Raw genomic sequence first — 19,429 nt, 5'->3', positions numbered from 1 at the left:
TCATATCCACCAATTGTTCGGTTGAAAAATTAAAATTTAAAATATAAAAAATTGTTACAAAAATTTCAACTACAAAAGTATTACCAGCTATTATGTAGTCGTGTCACAAAAAAGCTGGTAATAATTTCTAATGGTTTCGCCCAAAACAAAAATGTCATATCCACCAATTGTTCGGTTGAAAAATTAAAATTTAAAATATAAAAAATTGTTACAAAAATTTCAACTACAAAAGTATTACCATCTATTGTGGCACCTTTTAATACTATTTATTTTAATAAATAATTTGGCTGATACATTTAACATTCATTTGTTTTAAAGCATACTTTATAATTATTATTATTTTCTCAAGATGTAAGTAAATTTAAAAGGTAAATTAAAAGTTTAACTGATCTTACTCGTAAATACAATATAACTTACAATTAATTTGGTACAGGAAAGTTGCTGTGGTAGAAAAATTACTAGGGTAGATATCAAATTTGGTTGTTTATTTAATTTAGTAACTAATTTATGCATTCATTAGTAAGGTAAAATATTTTTTGTAAAATAATTTTAAGTTATTAAATTCAATTGAATTGTACTAATATACGATTTATTTGAATCTTTAATTACGTTTTTATTTTCATATTTGATATTTTAATGTATGTTTCTAAAACCAGATTATAATTTTTTTTTTTGCAAAAAAATTTTTTAATAAAAAATCCGCAAAAACGTAAAATCTAATTTTTTTAAAATATCTACAAAACGAAACATACTAGGTACACATACAACCTTATACCAAAAGAAAGGTTGCAATATTTACTACAAAAGGCAATACTAATATACAGGGTGTCCTATTTAAAAAAAAAATGAGAAAATTTTGTATTTGCAAATAGTGATCACACTGTATATTTTATGGCTATATGTCAAATGTGTTAATTTATTTAAAAATAACAGTATACTAAAAAAACTTTGACATGTCATTTAAATTTTTATTACCTTAAAAGCCTAATTCACAGCCCCTTGAATATTACCATTTTTCTCAATAAAAGTGTACATATTTCGAAAATTGTTAACTTTAGGCCTATAATAAAATTCTTAATATTTTTAAAAAATATATTTAAACATGATTTAATATACAGGGTGTTCCATTTAAAAAAACACAACTTTGGTTTGTACCGTCATTCTGACTAACCCTGTATAATCGAAAATAATTTTAAATTATAGACGGCTTCGATATACATTAATGTTGTAAAAAACATTTTTTTTGTATATTTCATAATTTAGCCGTAGTCAAAGAAAACCAGAGGTTTGGCGCACCCTGTATATTGTGTATATGGGATTGAGCCACAATTATTGTTGGTGTAATGAAAATTAAATTTTTAATTAACTAATGTTTGACGTTTCGATTCCCACTCCAGAAATCGTCCTCAAGAAAGGAAAGAATTCTTTTGAAAATATTCTGGGAAGTTTTTTTCTAACTTGGGGAAACTTTTTCATAACATGAGGCTAGAATTTTTTCAGAATAATTATTTTCTTTTTTATTTTATTATTTCAGTAATTAAAAATGTAATTTTCATTACACCAATAATTGTGGCTCAATCGCATATAACCATATGAGATGTAAATAATGAAAAAATACGAAAAGAGTACGAGTAAATCTGCAGTCAATCAAATACAAATCTGCTTAATTATCTCTGCCACAGTCATTTTTAAGAGAAAAAACCCTTTACTCTTGATTTTAACATATCTTGTATATAAAAAATCAATTGCTGTTCGTTAGTCTCGCTAAAACTCGGGAATGGCTGGATCGATTTGACTAATTTTGATGTTGAATTGTTTGTGTAAGTTCAGGGAAGGTTTATACGGTTTTATTTAGTCATTTTAGTAACCACCAAAATATTTACAGCTATATGTATAAAAGTTTCTGGTCACAGTGTTAGTTGCCATATTCCTCCGAAACGGTTTGACCGATTTTTATGAAATTTTACACGTGTATTCGGCAGGTCTAAGAATAGGTTGTTATTTGTTTTCCATACACGTACGTCATAAGGGGGGTTGCCCCCCCTGATATTTTTTTCTATTTCTTCAGACAACCTCTTTTTTTAAATTTTATATGATGTGGAACGTAAAGATACATAAAACCCTAAGTTTTTACTGAGGCTAATTATATAATCATAGAGAGCAGTAAACAAATTCATTGCACTATCCAGTGTTATTGTTTCTTTCTGAAGACAATTGCTTGGATTATCTATTCTTTCCAATAAAGAGCTCCATTCTGTTAGTATGACAAATTCTAGTTTTTCAATTTTTTTTGGACAGATCAAGGGCTTCTGTTGTAGTTTCTTGTGCCTGTTCTACAATTTCTTTATGAACTCCATGCAAGGCGCTCATAGCATCATCTCTAGCTGGCTGTCTAGTTTTTTTAATTTTAACAATTTTTGAGTTTTTGATATCACTCAGAAGTTAAAATAACGAATTTTTTGGTATAAAAAGGGTGAAAATCAACAAATTTATTATTGTTAAACAAAAAATAAACACAAAACAAAAAATATCTCGACAGCGTTACCTCACAAAATGTCTAAGGAAAATATATGCAAGATTTCAAATGGATCGGACGAGTAGTTTTTTACTAACAATGTCCACCGCGTTTGAAAAAATAGTTTTTAGAAAAACGCGTTTAAAATTTTACAACTTTTACTTTTAATGTCATTTTTGTCTGTCAAATCGTAAAGTGATGCACGATGCACACCGCAATATGTTTTTGAATTGCGGAGTAATTTACAAAAAATATGGGCAACAGATGTTGAACGTTTCTCACTAAGCTCAAGCGCACTAGCGCCAAGCTGCTGCAAAGCGAGTCGAAGGTAGGGATATACAATATACAAAATGAAGTATTTTCGGTAATTTTGCTCCGATTAATCTAAAATTTTCAGAGAGTATTCTGGAAGTTATGTACTTTTAAGAAGACTAAGTTTTCACTCTAATGGCATATAAAACAACATAATGCTATTCTACACCCCACCAGAATGAAAACAATGGGAACCTTCTCTGGTTACATGTACTTTTATTTAAAATAATAAAATAAAATCGAAAATTTCAAAATATTCAAGCTATATCCCCCTCCCTATCTATCTATCTATCTATCTATCTATCTATCTATCTAGCTATCTATCTATCTATCTATCTATCTATCTATCTATCTATCTATCTATCTATCTCTCTATCTATCTCTCTATCTATCTATCTATCTATCTATCTATCTATCTATCTATCTATCTATCTATCTATCTATCTATCTATCTATCTATCTATCTATCTATCTATCTATCTATCTATCTATGTATCTATCTATCTATCTATCTATCTATCTATCTATCTATCTATCTATCTATCTATCTATCTATCTATCTATCTATCTATCTATCTATCTATCTATCTATCTATCTATCTATCTATCTATCTATCTATCTATCTATCTATCTATCTATCTATCTATCTATCTATCTATCTATCTATCTATCTATCTATCTATCTATCTATCTATCTATCTATCTATCTATCTATCTATCTATCTATCTATCTATCTATCTATCTATCTATCTATCTATCTATCTATCTATCTATCTATCTATCTATCTATCTATCTATCTATCTATCTATCTATCTATCTATCTATCTATCTATCTATCTATCTATCTATCTATCTATCTATCTATCTATCTATCTATCTATCTATCTATCTATCTATCTATCTATCTATCTATCTATCTATCTATCTATCAGCCTTGCGACATCCAATGTTGGATATAGGCCTCCCCTTCGCTCCTCCATTTTTTTCTATCCTGAGTCATGTGCATCCATTTTGAGCCGGCTTGGTGTTTTAGGTCATCTATCCAGCTCATCTGTGGTCTCCCTCTCTTTCGTTTGTATGTCCATGGTCTCCACTCTGTAATAATTTTATTCCATCTTTCGTTTTTTGTCTAATAGTATGACCGGCGAATTTCTATTTTAGTTTAGCTGTTGGACGAATAGCATCCTTAACTTTGTGATATTTCCTTCCCAGGAATTCCTTTTTTTATCTGACAGTCTTATGTTGATCATTTGTCTTTCCATTGCTCTTTGTATTTTCGCAATTCTGTCCATATTCGCTTTTGTGAACGTCCATGTTTGGCATCCATAATATTAATGACCGGAAGAATACATTGGTCGTAGAGTTTCGTTTTTAGATATTGAGGGTATTTTGGATTCTTCAATATGAAGCTGAGCTTACCAAACTAGGCCCACGCTAACTTCGTTCGTCTCTTTATTTCTGCTGTTTGGTTGTCTCTATTCAATTTTATTATTTGTCCCAAGTATATGTATTCATTCACTTCTTCTATTTGGTTTTGTTTAACTACGATTCTGAACTCATCTTCTTGATTTGTTATCACTTTTGTTTTACTGTAATTCATATTTAATTAAACTTTACTGGCTTCTTGGTCTAGTTGTTCCTTGTCTGTAGCGATAAGGACGATATTGTCAGCGTATCTTAGAGGATTTAAGTATTGGCCGTTAATGATGATTCCATATTCTTCCCAGAATATGAAGAGTATCCCCCTCAATAAAGTAAAATTTCCAGCAACCCATAATACATAAAAAATAATTACTTACAATGTCATCATAGGCATCCTTGACGGCAGTGAGTCCGAGCACACCGATGAGGGGTAGCGCTGTGGTAACTGGCGTGAGACTGCTGATCGCTGGTATCAACTGTAACACGAGAAGGCACAAAAAATAGAAGTTCGCCAAGCGTTGAAACTGTTCGAATAAGTTCAATGGCAGGAACGTCAGTAACGAGTACTTTGAGGTCTTTATGTAGTTACTCTGAAAAAGAAAATACTCATGTTAAAAAAAAGTTCGTCAACAACACTAAAAGGTGTACAGTGTACATGACTCAGTACTTTCTACACACCGAAAATAAATTAAGGGTTTCTAGAGTTAGAATATGGATTAAATAGTATTATTTTATTTTCTAATATTTAAATCATATATATGTTCGAAAAATCCATTCGAACTAATATTGTTGGCATATTTTTAAAGCTTTTAAAAATATTCAGGTCGTATCCAGGTAATTTTTTGTATTCAGGTTTTTGATTACTTCTTCAATTTCGATAATTTTAACTTTTCTGGTGGAAAGATACATCTGGTAGGGTTCATCTGCTACACCTGTAATGAATTTCTCTTCGTTCTCTGGAGCCTCTGACCAAGAGCTAGCAACGTCGGAAAAAAAGTATTATAAGACAACTGGTTCTTTAATATATTGTTCGCTATGCTTCCTCGAACACCGTACCGGCCATCTGGCTACTGATACGGGTTGCGTTCATTGTGCAGCACACTTGTACATGTAAATATATCGAATTTAAAATTATTTTAAGACGAAAAATTTTTTTGTCATTACTTTTTAAACATTATTAGAAATATGAATTATAATTGCCAGACATTTCTGTGGTTTAAGAAGTAATGACAAAAAAATTTTCGTCTTAAAATAAATTTAAATTCAATATACATGGTGATAGATTAGTCTGATAAAGCTCAGTAGATCCGCTATACCTAGTAATAGATAGCAATAAAAGTTAATAACAAAAATTGTAGCCAACTTTGAGCTTCACATTACAAAATTATTTAGATTGTTACAGGGTGTTCGATAACATAGTGGCAGACCAAACTTATGTTTTTTTTAATGGAACACCCTATATTTTATTTTATATTCGAACTCCTCTTAACTTTCCCATTACAAAAATATAAAGGTTTGTTATGTTATATAGGGCTTTTACAAAGTTATAACCAATTTTCTATGAAAATCGTAACAAGTTCAGCTCCCTGTATAAATAACAATAAGCACAACAGCAATGGTTTATTGGTGCCATATTTTTTTGTTAATAATTGTGAAGATTTTTAAGAATTTAAGAAAGTCAAAACGCAAGTACATTCTTTTCTCAGAAATTGTACCGTACTTTAATTTTTGTATAATATTCTCTATGTCTAAATTTGTTAGTTTTCGAGATATTTTCATTTTTCAGAGCAAGAATTAATAACTGTTATTAATTAGGGTGTTCTATTTAAAAATACTGAGAAAATAATGTACTTGCGTTTTGACTCACCCTGTATTCGATATAAAGAAAATTGGCAATATCAACCATTTTTATAAATTTTGACAATCAACAAAAAACTATGGCACCAATAAACCATTGCTGTTGTGCTTATTTATATTTATACAGGGAGCTTAACTTATTACGATTTTCATAGAACATTGGTTATAACTTTGTAAATACCCTGTACAACATACCAAACCTTTATATTTTTGTAATGGAGAAGTTAAGATTTCGAATATAAAATATAGGGTGTTCCATTTAAAAAAAAACCAAAGTTTGGTATGCCACTATGTTATCGAACATTCCGTAACATTCTAACTAATTTTGTAATGTGAAGCTCAAAGTTGGCTACAATAGGGAACTTGCACATTTCTTTATTACATAATAATATTCAGTTTTGTTTAAAAATGAGATTTCCAAACTTTCACGCTTCAAAAACTCATAATAACTTAGAAATACCAATTTAAGATATTCTGTGATTTAAAATAGTTCAGACGACCCGTGACGTCACATAGTTTTACTATATGGCTATGTTTATACCTATTTAGGTATATTCTTCTTCTCCTTCTTTAGTTTATTGGCCTCCACCTACCTGGGTATTATATAATACCCATACCCATATACAATACCCATAATATATACCAGTTTGTTGAGATTGGAGTTTGATACAGTTTTTGAAGGAAAGGAAAGAAGGTTTACTATGGAAAATAAAACCATTTTGTAAAAGTACAAGTCTATTCATAGCAGATTATTTTAAGTTGTTTTTCTCGCATTTGGTATCCTTTTTTAGTTCTTATTTTTTTTATTATTTCATCCATGATCAGGTTGAATAATAAAGGACTCAAGAAATCCCCCTGTCTTATCCCATTGCCAGTAAATGTTTAAAACTATGGTATACAGTCAAGCACTGGGATTTTACCTTACATTCATTTTGTTAATGAAATCTTTCAAAATGTTCCAACTTCTTAATAAAAAAACGTATCTTGATTATGAATTTAATAAATGTATATTTTAGCGATACATTTAACACGCTTGTTTGAGGTCGCCTACCTTTCCCTTAATCTAAATGAGGCGTCTAGCTCTTTATTAGTGTAATAACCTCTGCTCATAAAAATATTCGGTACAAAGGTGTCGGTGGAGGGAAATAAAATTTGAAATATTCTTTTATGAGTCGTATCCATAACTCACCGGTTAATATATATTACGAACCCGCAGAACAAGATTGTCAAGGATAATATTCGTTAGGGTAGTGTAGTTAATGAACAGAACAATGAAAAAATCGAATGAATTGGTACGAGAAGTCTTGATTCAAGGCATCTAACAAAATTATAGTGTAAGAATGTTCCTCTCTTCTTCTCATTCGTTCTTATACGTTAGGTTATAAATTTGGATATCATTTATAGCCTAGTAAAATAAAAAAAATCAAAATGTAATCCCGTACAGATTGGAACAAATTTTATATCAAAATTTAGGTGAATACAAAAGATAATTTCTAAATCATTGCTTTTCACCAGCGGCTGTGAAAAGTAAGTAGTCGGTATACCGAGAGCTCATTCATATCTGTTCCAAAATTCGTATATGCTCCAAAATTGAAAAAAAGTTGTTTTTTGCAATAACTCCGTTTATTTTAAAGATACCGTATCCATTCAGGAACCGTTTTATAGGAAATTTCAAGGACTATGAAACCACATTGAACACATCTATTTAAAGTCTTTGTTTTTTTTTTCAAGGGAAAGGCTTAAAGGGCGCAGTAAAGGTGATACTCGCGCTATCAACCGAACTTAAAATAGTGATATTTCTGACAATTTTCATGCTAGGGTAAAAAAAAACAAAATTTTTGATAAAAAAAACCTACAATTTAATTGTGGCTTATTTCCCATCTAAATAGTTAATTATAAAAATGCCACAAGGAAATAGCTTCAGAACAACATTAAAAAACCTACAGTTTTATACTGTATAATTTTTTCGCATCTCTTAAGGTAGAATTCCGCACCAAGCGACCGAGACAGGAGACCGCGACAGGCGACAGATAGGTCGCGATAGACGATAGTTGGTCGCTGGTCTCGGTCGCGGGCTGCAGAACTACCCTGATATAATTGCATTGAGAGCAGTGGTGGGGAGACCACGCCTATCTGTCGCCTGTCGCGGTCTCCTGTCTCGGTCGCTTGGTGCGGAATTCTACCTTTATAATTTTCGAGTTACATGGAGAAAACGGCAGATTTTTAAGAAAATGTCAAAATGTGCTCTATAATTTGATCTTATTTTTTTCAAAAACCATGCATTTGAAACCAGTCCAACTTTTTGAACATAGAAATAACACTATAATAAAAGGAACTGCCGAAGGAAAAAGATGCATTTAACTTCTGGTGGATGAGGGGTTAAATATATTTCTCATTTTTTTAATACTCGCGCGTATCCGCGTCTAGGTTATCCGAGCCCGTGAAGCAGTAACGATTAACTTTATTTGGGATGCTAATAAGGGGGTGATTTTCGCGATTCTTTTTACCAAAAAATAAAAGGGACCACCAAAATTTTGAGAGTAACTCACTTGAGGCCCCGTTCTCATGACAGGCGCTTATCGTTTTAATGAACCGCGATTACAACTACATACATACATTTTACTTGAAACCGTTCACATACCAACGGGCGTTTTAAACGCGCGTTAAGTGCCTGTCATGTGAACGGGGTCTTAATGTTAGAATTAAAAAAAAATAAACCTGTTTTTAAACATTTTAAAAAATTGTAATGAGTTTTCCTCGAAAAGTGCTCTGTTTTTGGTTATTTCACATTGAAATACTCGTTTTGGAATTTGACGAATAAGAACCTAGTTTTCATTAGCTACAACTCTGCTTCTACAGGGTATACAGACTTCATACATACACCATTTTTTTATAAGCTATATTTTTGCTAAGAATATTTTTTCGATAAAATACTTACTTTTTGAGTTATTTGCGAAAAACCGTCCAAAAACACGTTTTTTTTGTTAAAAATGAACATATTCACTCGCAAATAACTCGAAAAGTATTGACTTAGTGAAAAAACTCTACAGAACAAAAGTTGCTTAGAATTAGTCATTTTATCCAATTCTGGACTTATTTTGAATGTATATTTTTTCACCCCCGAGAAGGGGGTGTTTCCCAATTTTTGTAAAATGGAGGGGATGTAGAAGTGTAAACTTTTTCTTATGTAATAATAGACACTTTCAACTATATATCCGCAATTTTCATTCTTCCTTTATTTTTTTTTTTGAGGTTTTCGTAAAGCTTTGTGTTCTTTGTTCGGGCTAAAAAACTATAAGTTAAATTATATAAATTATGCTCATTTTCATAGTTGATTTTTTTGCGATTAACGGATTCCGCTAAATTATTTTAAATTTTTCTTTGGTATTTACACAGTTTGACAAAGGCTTACACAAACTTCGTTTTTGAACTTATACCGGGTGAAACCTGGCCAATTGGTTCAAACCAAGGTCATAAATCTAAACACACACACACACACACACACACACACACACACACACACACACACACACACACACACACACACACACACACACACACACACACACACACACACACACACACACACACACACACACACACACACACACACACACACACACACACACACACACACACACACACACACACACACACACACACACACACACACACACACACACACACACACACACACACACACACACACACACACACACACACACACACACACACACACACACACACACACACACACACACACACACACACACACACACACACACACACACACACACACACACACACACACACACACACACACACACACACACACACACACACACACACACACACACACACACACACACACACACACACACACACACACACACACACACACACACACACACACACACACACACACACACACACACACACACACACACACACACACACACACACACACACACACACACACACACACACACACACACACACACACACACACACACACACACACACACACACACACACACACACACACACACACACACACACACACACACACACACACACACACACACACACACACACACACACACACACACACACACACACACACACACACACACACACACACACACACACACACACACACACACACACACACACACACACACACACACACACACACACACACACACACACACACACACACACACACACACACACACACACACACACACACACACACACACACACACACACACACACACACACACACACACACACACACACACACACACACACACACACACACACACACACACACACACACACACACACACACACACACACACACACACACACACACACACACACACACACACACACACACACACACACACACACACACACACACACACACACACACACACACACACACACACACACACACACACACACACACACACACACACACACACACACACACACACACACACACACACACACACACACACACACACACACACACACACACACACACACACACACACACACACACACACACACACACACACACACACACACACACACACACACACACACACACACACACACACACACACACACACACACACACACACACACACACACACACACACACACACACACACACACCGGGTGGAAGGTACTATGTTTTTCTGATGTTAAGTTTGAGACACCCTGTAGAGAAGACAAGGTATAAGTGTGGGTATACATCGATATCGTATTGTAGTCTTATGTTTTGTGAACATTTTGTTTTTTGAATGTCCCTGACATTTTTAGAAACAAAGAAAATAGACCGTTTTGTAGTTTAACATGTGTTTTAACTGAAACAAAACTAAATTAACTATAAAAAAATAACAGTTCACAAACCTTTAAGAACAGAAAGGCACATAACTTTAACACTTCTGGTAGACACCTTGGCTCTGTGATGTTTGGGGTGGAATTTTCTTGAGGGTAAGTACGGATTTGGTGTCTATGTGGAGGCTCTTTAAATAGCGAGAGGTCTATTGCACAGATTTTCTTTCTTTAAACACTCTGTTTCTTTCGCACTAGATATATAGGATGAAATAATTTCATTTTAGGCTGCACCTACATTGGATCCGTATTTCTCGGGTCTAGGACGTTTCATCGCCTCCGTATTTCTCGGGTCTAGGACGTTTCATCGCCGCCGTTTCGATGCCGTCAGTTCATCGCCGGCCGATTCATCGGCGGCGGCCGTTTCGTCGCCAGTCAGTTAATCGCTAACTGATATATTTCCGAATTTTCGACCAATTTTCGACAGTTACATTTATTATTTATTTTTAGTATTAATTAGGAATTCTAGGAAATGCGAGATATGACCATTCCCGTTGCCATACTTAATATTTTAATAGACTTTTAAACTTTTATAATATAAAATATAATTTAACACTACAAATTTAATACTATTTAGTATCAAATTTAGGGGAAGTAGAAATAGAACAGTAAATTAATATAGTAATATTTTTTATCTTTTTATTTGTCATAAGTTTTGAACTGAATTTAACGTCGTGCCGTGTCATCTCCCATAATACAAAATCAACTGACTAACTGGCGATGAAACGGCCGGCGATGAAACGGACGGCGATGAAATGGACTGGCGATGAACCGGCGGCATCGAAACGGCGGCGATGAACCGGCGGCGATGAAACGTCCCATTCCGGTATTTCTCCGATCCGATATCGGGCGATTGATAGGAGAAGCTACAGCAGAAAAGCAGTTCCACGTCGGTCGATATTGGATCGGATCAAAGAAATAAGGATCCAATGTAGGCTCCGCCATTTAATACCATGGGTTTATTTTTAATCCGACGTCGGATCGGATCGGAGAAATACGGATCCAATGTACATAGGTGCAGCCTACTAGTCTAGTCGCAACATAGGGGGTCCCGTGGACACTTTTAGTTTGCCGCGATTTGATGGTGGTATTATAGGTTTTTTGGGTCGCTGAATCCAATGGAAGTGGTCTGGAAGCCCAAATGTGGTGCGTTTAATTGTTATTAACAAATTATGGTAAAATTAGGTGTTTTTCAGGAATTATTAGATGCCCTGTAAATAAATTGATAGGTCTTCTCTGGTGTATTTTTGGTCGCTGAATCAAATGCGACTAGTCGCGATTATTCAAATATGTTCTGATTTTGTTAATAACAAAATAATGGTTTATTCGCCGAAAAGCTCGAAATGCGCTATCTACAGCAAGTTTGTAGTCTTTTTCATAGTATTTTTATATGCTAAATCGATTGCCGCTAGTCGTGATAGCTTAAACCACGTTCCGACTTTGTTATTAATAAATTATTGCAAAAATATCGGTTTATAGTACGTTCACTCACGGTTTTTGCTCTAAATTAAAAAAAAAACCACTTAGATTGACATGAAATTTGACATACACGTAGCTAACATGTCAAACAAAACAAGCGATATTGTGCCGATGTGTGCTTTTACCCTGGGGATGAGTTTCACCCCTTTTCGGGGGTGAAAAAAGAAACCTTTAAAATAAGTCCGGAAGTGGATAAACTGATTAGCTCTAAGAAACTTTTGCTCTTACAGTTTTTTCACTAAGTTAATACTTTTCGAGTTATTTGGTTTTTTTTGTTGAAAAATGAGCATATTCCCTCGCAAATAACTCGAAAATATTGACTTAGTGAAAAAACTGTTTAGAACAAGCGTTGCTTAGAATTAATAAGTTTATCCAATTCCGGACTTATTTTAAAGATTTCTTCTTTCACCCCCGAAACGGAGTGAAACTCACCCCCAAGGTAAAAGCACACATCGGCACAATATCGCTTGTTTTGTTTTACATGTTAGCTACGCGCATGCCAAATTTCATGTCATTCCAAGTGGTTTTTTAAAATTTAGAGCAAAGACCGTGAGTAAACGTACTATAAACCGCTATTTTTGCAATAATTTATTAATAACAAAGTCGGAACGTGTTTTAAGCTAGCACGACTAGTGACAATCGATTTAGCGTATAAAAATACTATGAAAAAGACTACAAACTTGCTGTAGATAACGCATTTCGAGCTTTTCGGCGAATAAACAATTGACACATTTTGAGTAATCGCGACTAGTCGCATTCGTTTCAGCGACAAAAATACACCAGAGAAGACCTTAACACTATCAATTTATTTACAGGACATCTAATAATTCCTGAAAAACACCTAATTTTACCATAATTTGTTAATAACAATTAAACGCACCACATTTGGGCTTCCAGACCACTTCTATTGGATTCAGCGACCCAAAAAACCTATAATACCACCATCAAATCGCGGCGAACTAAAAGTGTCCACGGGACCCCCTATGTTGCGACTAGACTATACGTGGTATGATTGTATGATGGCATGGCCTCCTCACGTATCGCATGTGGTCGGTTAAAAAACATATTAAAGAGTAAAACCGTCTAGTTTCTTTGTTATTAAAGATATCAGAGAAACTAACAAATAGAATGTTCACAAAATACGAGGTTACAACATAATTTCGATATAATATACCGACCTTTGTACCTTTTACTCCCTCCAGGGTGTCTCAAAACTTATATTTCACATGTTAAAGAATAAAACCGTCCATTTTTTTTTTGTTTCTAAAGATACCAGGAACATTCAAAAAACAAAATGTTAACAAAACATAAGACTGTGCATAAGAACATGATTTTGATGCATACTCATACTAGTACCTTGTCCTCCCTAGAGGGTGTCTCAAATTTAACATAAGAAAACCATTTTTTTTCAACTATGAAAATAAGCATAATTTTATGTGATGCATAACCTTTGAAACTATGTGTATTATTTCTGTTACTCCAGTGAATAAGTGGTTAAGTCAATTTTGAATAGTTTTCAGGAGACGACTTTTGACGAAGTTTTGACAACATGTCATAAATCGATTTTATATGATGGAATGCTAAAACTTTACATAAAATTAAGATATAATACAAACATATTATTGGTCTCATTTTGTAACTGCTAAGTGATTATAGACCAGGGCGCATCTGTAAAAATATTAGCACATTTGGACGTTGAGAGGTGACTCGAATTTTTTTGCAGAAATTGCTTGAAAATAACTCAAATAATAATATTTGAGTTATCCTCCCACTCAAAATGGTCCGGAACATTGTTTAAATAATCAAAATCTTAAAATATGAAGGAAATTCGATTTATTTTATTGGTTTTTTGATTATAACTTTAAAACTATTCAATTCTAAGAAAATTTGTACTGACATAAAAATTGCGTAATTTGAGTCACCTCTCAACGTCCATCTCAAAACAGATGCGCCCTGGACTATTAGGTTAATGATATATGATATGAGACTTAACCATTTATTCACCGTCGGCTTACCCAGTTATTCACCCAATATGTTAATGAAAATAAGTCACTCTATGTATTTTATTTTTCGGTTTATTGACTTTAAAAAGAATATTTCTTTATTTAAAATTTAACAAAAACAATTTTATAGTTTAAAAAACATTTATTCTGAATTAGGTTGTATATCTTGGTCAGGATCCAATTCCTCGAGTTCAGGATCATTGGCGACATCCTTTTTCGTTTTCAGATTTTGATAAAATGCATGGAATGAAGGATCTATTAAAGGCAATAAAGACAATAAGTCTTTTTTCTTGTCTGTAGCTATCAACACTCATTCCTTGTTAATGTTAGGTAAACAAAACAATATAGTTAGACGTCATCTATGAGCAAATTTATTGTTTTAAAAAGATGTTCTTGTTTTAATGAGCATCTAAATGAAATTTCGGAGCCGTTTTTAACATATTGAAGCCATTGGACTGGTTTCTGGTAGAAACATCTCGCCATCATTATCAAGTTTTTTTAATAATCTTGATAATCTAAGGGTCATGTTTCGTCACAAGTGAATTGAAATCAAAGAAATTATCTTTCAACATCATTACAATTTCAAAGGGATTGTTCTGTTTAGCAATTCTGATTATCTGTACCCAGTCGTTAAGATGATTTATTTAAATTGTTTTTTCCTGGCTCTTTCAATAACGGAGTGGTCAGTATCACACTCCCTATGCGTATGACAACTAACCAAAATTTTGTGGTTGATCTTCAGGTTTGCTTTTGATTAAAAAAATTAAGAAACATTAATGCAACGACATTATTTTTAATCTGACCACCACATGTATCTGAATAAAATTTTACTTCGGTTTTTCCATAAAGCAAGTGTGTTAAAAAATGATTAAGGCAAATAGCAAGTTGTTTTGGCTGATTCTCTGTTACCATGTCATGCACCGTGAGGTTAAAGCTCCACAGCTGCCTCTTGTGGAAAGAAACTGAGGTTGTAAGGTAAGGGGTAGGCAGGCACTGTTGCAAGCCAAATGGATAAACTCCTTTCGATTGATTTTCTTTAGCAATTGCTTTGTCTTGACTTTTCTGCTCATAAGAAAATTGGGCCATGTTCGTCTCTTTCGGCTATTAATTGGATTTTAGTTTCTCCTTCTGAAGACAATTTAATTTTTTGTACATTAAAATTGTCACGTTTGTGACGTGTGCTGCTTTGGTTTTTTAAAAGCTAAACCTAAATCACGAAAGATTTTAGTGTAAATAGGTAGGCAAGCAGAAGATGCTCGTCCTTCCTTATACAAATCAAACATTTTTAAAATAGTCAAATTGGACGGTAATTTTTTTTATTAGTTCGATTTCGACAACAGTGGCTCTCGTAAGTGGAAAATGACAAAATATATCTGCTTTAGATTGTAAATTAGTCATAAAATGTCGTGATGTAATAACTATAAGTAGTATAGTTAACCAGATATGCACAGTGGCCAGAGTGGACCAAAAGACGTCAACTCGAGTTAACCTGTTTAGCACAGTAAACGATTATTGGTCATAACTGGGCAGGTCACTTTAACCATTTATTTCCTAAGATATTATTTTATTAAGTTTTTAGGTAAGTCGACTTAATCTAAATAGTACATCAATTTCAAAGATGGACAAAGATACACATACGTATAACTTTGGCTAGAGCATCTGAGAAGTCATTCTGCACTCATTGGTGCACTTAACCCATTTTGGCAAAAAATCTACTTATTCACTTATTCACTGGAGTAACAGATTTATGCATGATCCATTACCTAGCGCTAGCGAATATAGTTTCACAACAAATGAAATATCCGCCAAATCGATCGTCGGTTCACCTTCCCGCCTTGAACTCAAGATTTTTCATTTTCATTTTTATTGAAAATGGATATGGAACAAACACCACTTCCTGGCAGGCTATATTTCAGGAATATAATATATGCAGAAAGCGATTAATTTAGTTTGCGTTGAGTTGTTTCGTTGGAATGGGATATTTTCAAAAGTTTACGTATGGGATATACAATATACAGGGTGGTTGAAAGAAAACAAAAGAGAGGCATTCTCAGGAATTACATTTTTGAAAAACCCAGCGACAGGTCAATTTTTCATTAAAATGGGGCACATTTTTTTCGGTATTTTCGATTATTTAATTTCACCTCTAAGCCAGGGTAAAAAAATCACCCCAACGTTTTTTAATGGCAATGGGGGGTCAAATAAGATAGCATTTGAAAGCTCTTGCAATTTCCTATTATATCAGTTTTTGAATTTTCAAAATTCTATCCAATATTTGATTTGATTTATTAGAAAAATAATAAAATACTACAAAAAATACTTCTAATACGGAAAATTTTCGGAAAGGGGGCGTTTCGTAAATATAGAGGTTTTTAAATTTTGGTGCGTCCGTCAACTGGATTGTCGGACAATATTACTAGTTAATTGTAAATATTTTTACAATATTTAAAAATACAATCCTACAAAAATCAGCTGTGAGGGTATAAATTTTATAACTCTCTATGATTCGTGCCATATAGACCATGTTCGGGACACTCAAAGATCCAGGTAGCTGACTACTTTTTTAGTTATTGTAGACCTATAGGAAGAAAACCTACCCGTTTCCTGCCTAGAGTTCGCGTCCCTTTTTTAATTATAAACAATTTAGTGCAAAAATCGCGATTTTTTTCGATTTTTTGCACCTCGTTCAAAAGCTAAACAGTTTACATAAAACTACAAAATTAAATTTTTTAGAACATTGAAAAACCTTCAAAATGCCGATTTTTTAAAGTTAAAAAGTTAATTTGTTGCTACGCAAACTGCAAAATAAGTGAAAAACGTTATTTGTTAATAACTTTTACTAAAACTACTTTAGAACTTTAGCGTTCACGAAGTTTAAATTTTAACTATCTGTTTGCAAACGACTGTGTTTTCTGTGTTTGAAGGACAGGCTTTGTTTATTACAACCATATTAATTCATGTGAAATCTAGTTAGAATACAGTATTATGTAATAGCAAGGTGACGACCTGACCTGTGAAACATTAACATTCATTTCCTGTTTCATCCCAGTTACCTATATTGAATTTCTAGAGCGGATTTTTCTTTTTACATTATTATGTAGCTTACGTCTTTTTAGCTATGCGATGTATCATATTCATTATATCTGATCACATTTTTTGCAACAACTACATAAAATAGCACTACAAGTGAATAATATGGAAAACGGTTTTAGAATAGGGAACTTGCACATTTTTTTTTATTAGATAATAATGTTCAGTTTTGTTTAAAAATGCGATTTCCAAAATTTCACGCTTTAAAAACTCGTAATAACTTAGAAATACATATTTAAAGTCTTCTGCGGTATAAAGTAGTTCAAACGGCCCGTGACGTCACATAGTTTTGCATTAGTTCTTCTTCTTCTTGTAGTTTCATGGCCTCCACCTCTTAGGTACTTGGCCAGTCCTCGTATTTAGACTAACTGGAAGGGAATCCTCTTTTCAAAGGGTCTGGATTTTTCCATATTCCCTTCTTTAAATTCATTGTGATATGATTTTCAAATAACTATTTTTGTTTTATATTTTAATTTGAAATATTGTTAAAAATTGATTGATCTTTCTTAAGGTTTGGTCATTAATATTATGTAAGAGATTTTGTATTGAAATGGGGGTTGGACTTCCTATATTAACTAGTTCCTGATACAGGTCAAATTGATTTGTTTTGTTAATTGGGCATTCAAGTAACATATGAGTTATACTTCCCATCTGTCCACATTCACAAAAAGGAGTATCACTACAATTAATTTTAAACAAATGGTCTGGTGTGTGACAATGGCCCGTTCGCATTCTAATAATAGATGTCAAGTGCCTTCGATCCACAAATGTGAATTTGTGGAACCAAGGGTTTATAGAAAAATCACTTTGGCATTGTTGATACCATTTCCCTTTAGTTTTAAACTGCTTTGTCCATTCAACTTTAAACTCGTTTACAATTTTTTGTTTAATAAAGGGCAAAAAGTCAAATTTATCTATTTTAATGTCTGCAGGAACATTTAAAGTCTTGCCTATATTTGCCAATTTATCAGCCTCTGTATTCCCCTTTACTCCAGTATGGCCTGGAATCCAAGCTAAGATTATATTAAATCCTGCTTCCATTGACTCAATAATAAGTCTTTTAGTTAGGTTTACAATATGGTTGTTTGTCCCCCAGGTGGTGTTATGTAATTTTTGGATAGCACTTTTAGCATCTGAAAAAATTATTGCTTCTTTAATATTTTTTTCAATACAAACAGATACTGCCTTGTTAATTGCAATAATTTCTGCAGTGCATATTTGAGTGTGCTCATGTAATCTGGATGCATAGTTATAATTGATTGAAGGTATGTGTACCCCAAAACCTACTGTCCTCGACACGGGATCGAAAGAACCATCTGTAAATACCATATGTATAATTTCCATATTATGAAGCTGAAAATTCATTAAGAAATTCCTGATGAGTATAGATTTCCATTTTCATTTCCATTTTCCAACTCTGACAGGATTTCGTTCAGTGGATTTTTCAGATCAGCTAGGATTTTCAGATAGAACTTAGCGCACAGTATTTTCCTTCTTGCATCTAATGAAATTTCTCCACTTTCTGCTAACAAAGCATTAGTGGGGGTAGATCTCATACAGCCCGTGATGATTCGTAAAGCTTTAAACTGAATTTTATCTAATATTAAGAGTGGGGACTTACTACAGGGTTTTAATATTGCACATGAATAATCCAAATGGGGTCTTACGATTCCTTTATAAATTAATGAGACTGTATGGGGGTTTGCTCCCCACCAGGTTCCACATATTGCCCTCATTATATTCAAACCTTTTTGAGCTTGTGTTTCGATAAGTTTAATATTTTCAATCCAGTTAAGTCGATTATTGAATATTGTCCCTAAATATTTAATTGATTCTCTAATAG

At 33.4% G+C, this 19,429-nt stretch overlaps 1 protein-coding gene across 5 annotated transcripts in view; it reads right to left on the bottom strand.

Moving 5' to 3' along the window:
- LOC126889419 (probable phospholipid-transporting ATPase IM) overlaps positions 1-19,429 on the bottom strand; it is a 534,973-nt gene that overhangs the window by 118,756 nt on the left and 396,788 nt on the right. For all 5 annotated transcript variants that reach the window (XM_050657714.1, XM_050657713.1, XM_050657712.1 and 2 more), the window contains one exon: positions 4,630-4,842. In XM_050657714.1, coding sequence (XP_050513671.1) covers positions 4,630-4,842 — 213 coding nt within the window. The remainder of the gene's footprint in view (positions 1-4,629; positions 4,843-19,429) is intronic.

This window comes from Diabrotica virgifera, chromosome 8 (genome assembly GCF_917563875.1).
Source record: "Diabrotica virgifera virgifera chromosome 8, PGI_DIABVI_V3a".
Classification (NCBI taxonomy): Eukaryota; Metazoa; Arthropoda; class Insecta; order Coleoptera; family Chrysomelidae; genus Diabrotica; species Diabrotica virgifera.
Note: the sequence above shows the minus strand (reverse complement) of the source record. Positions and strands in the feature narration are given on the sequence as shown.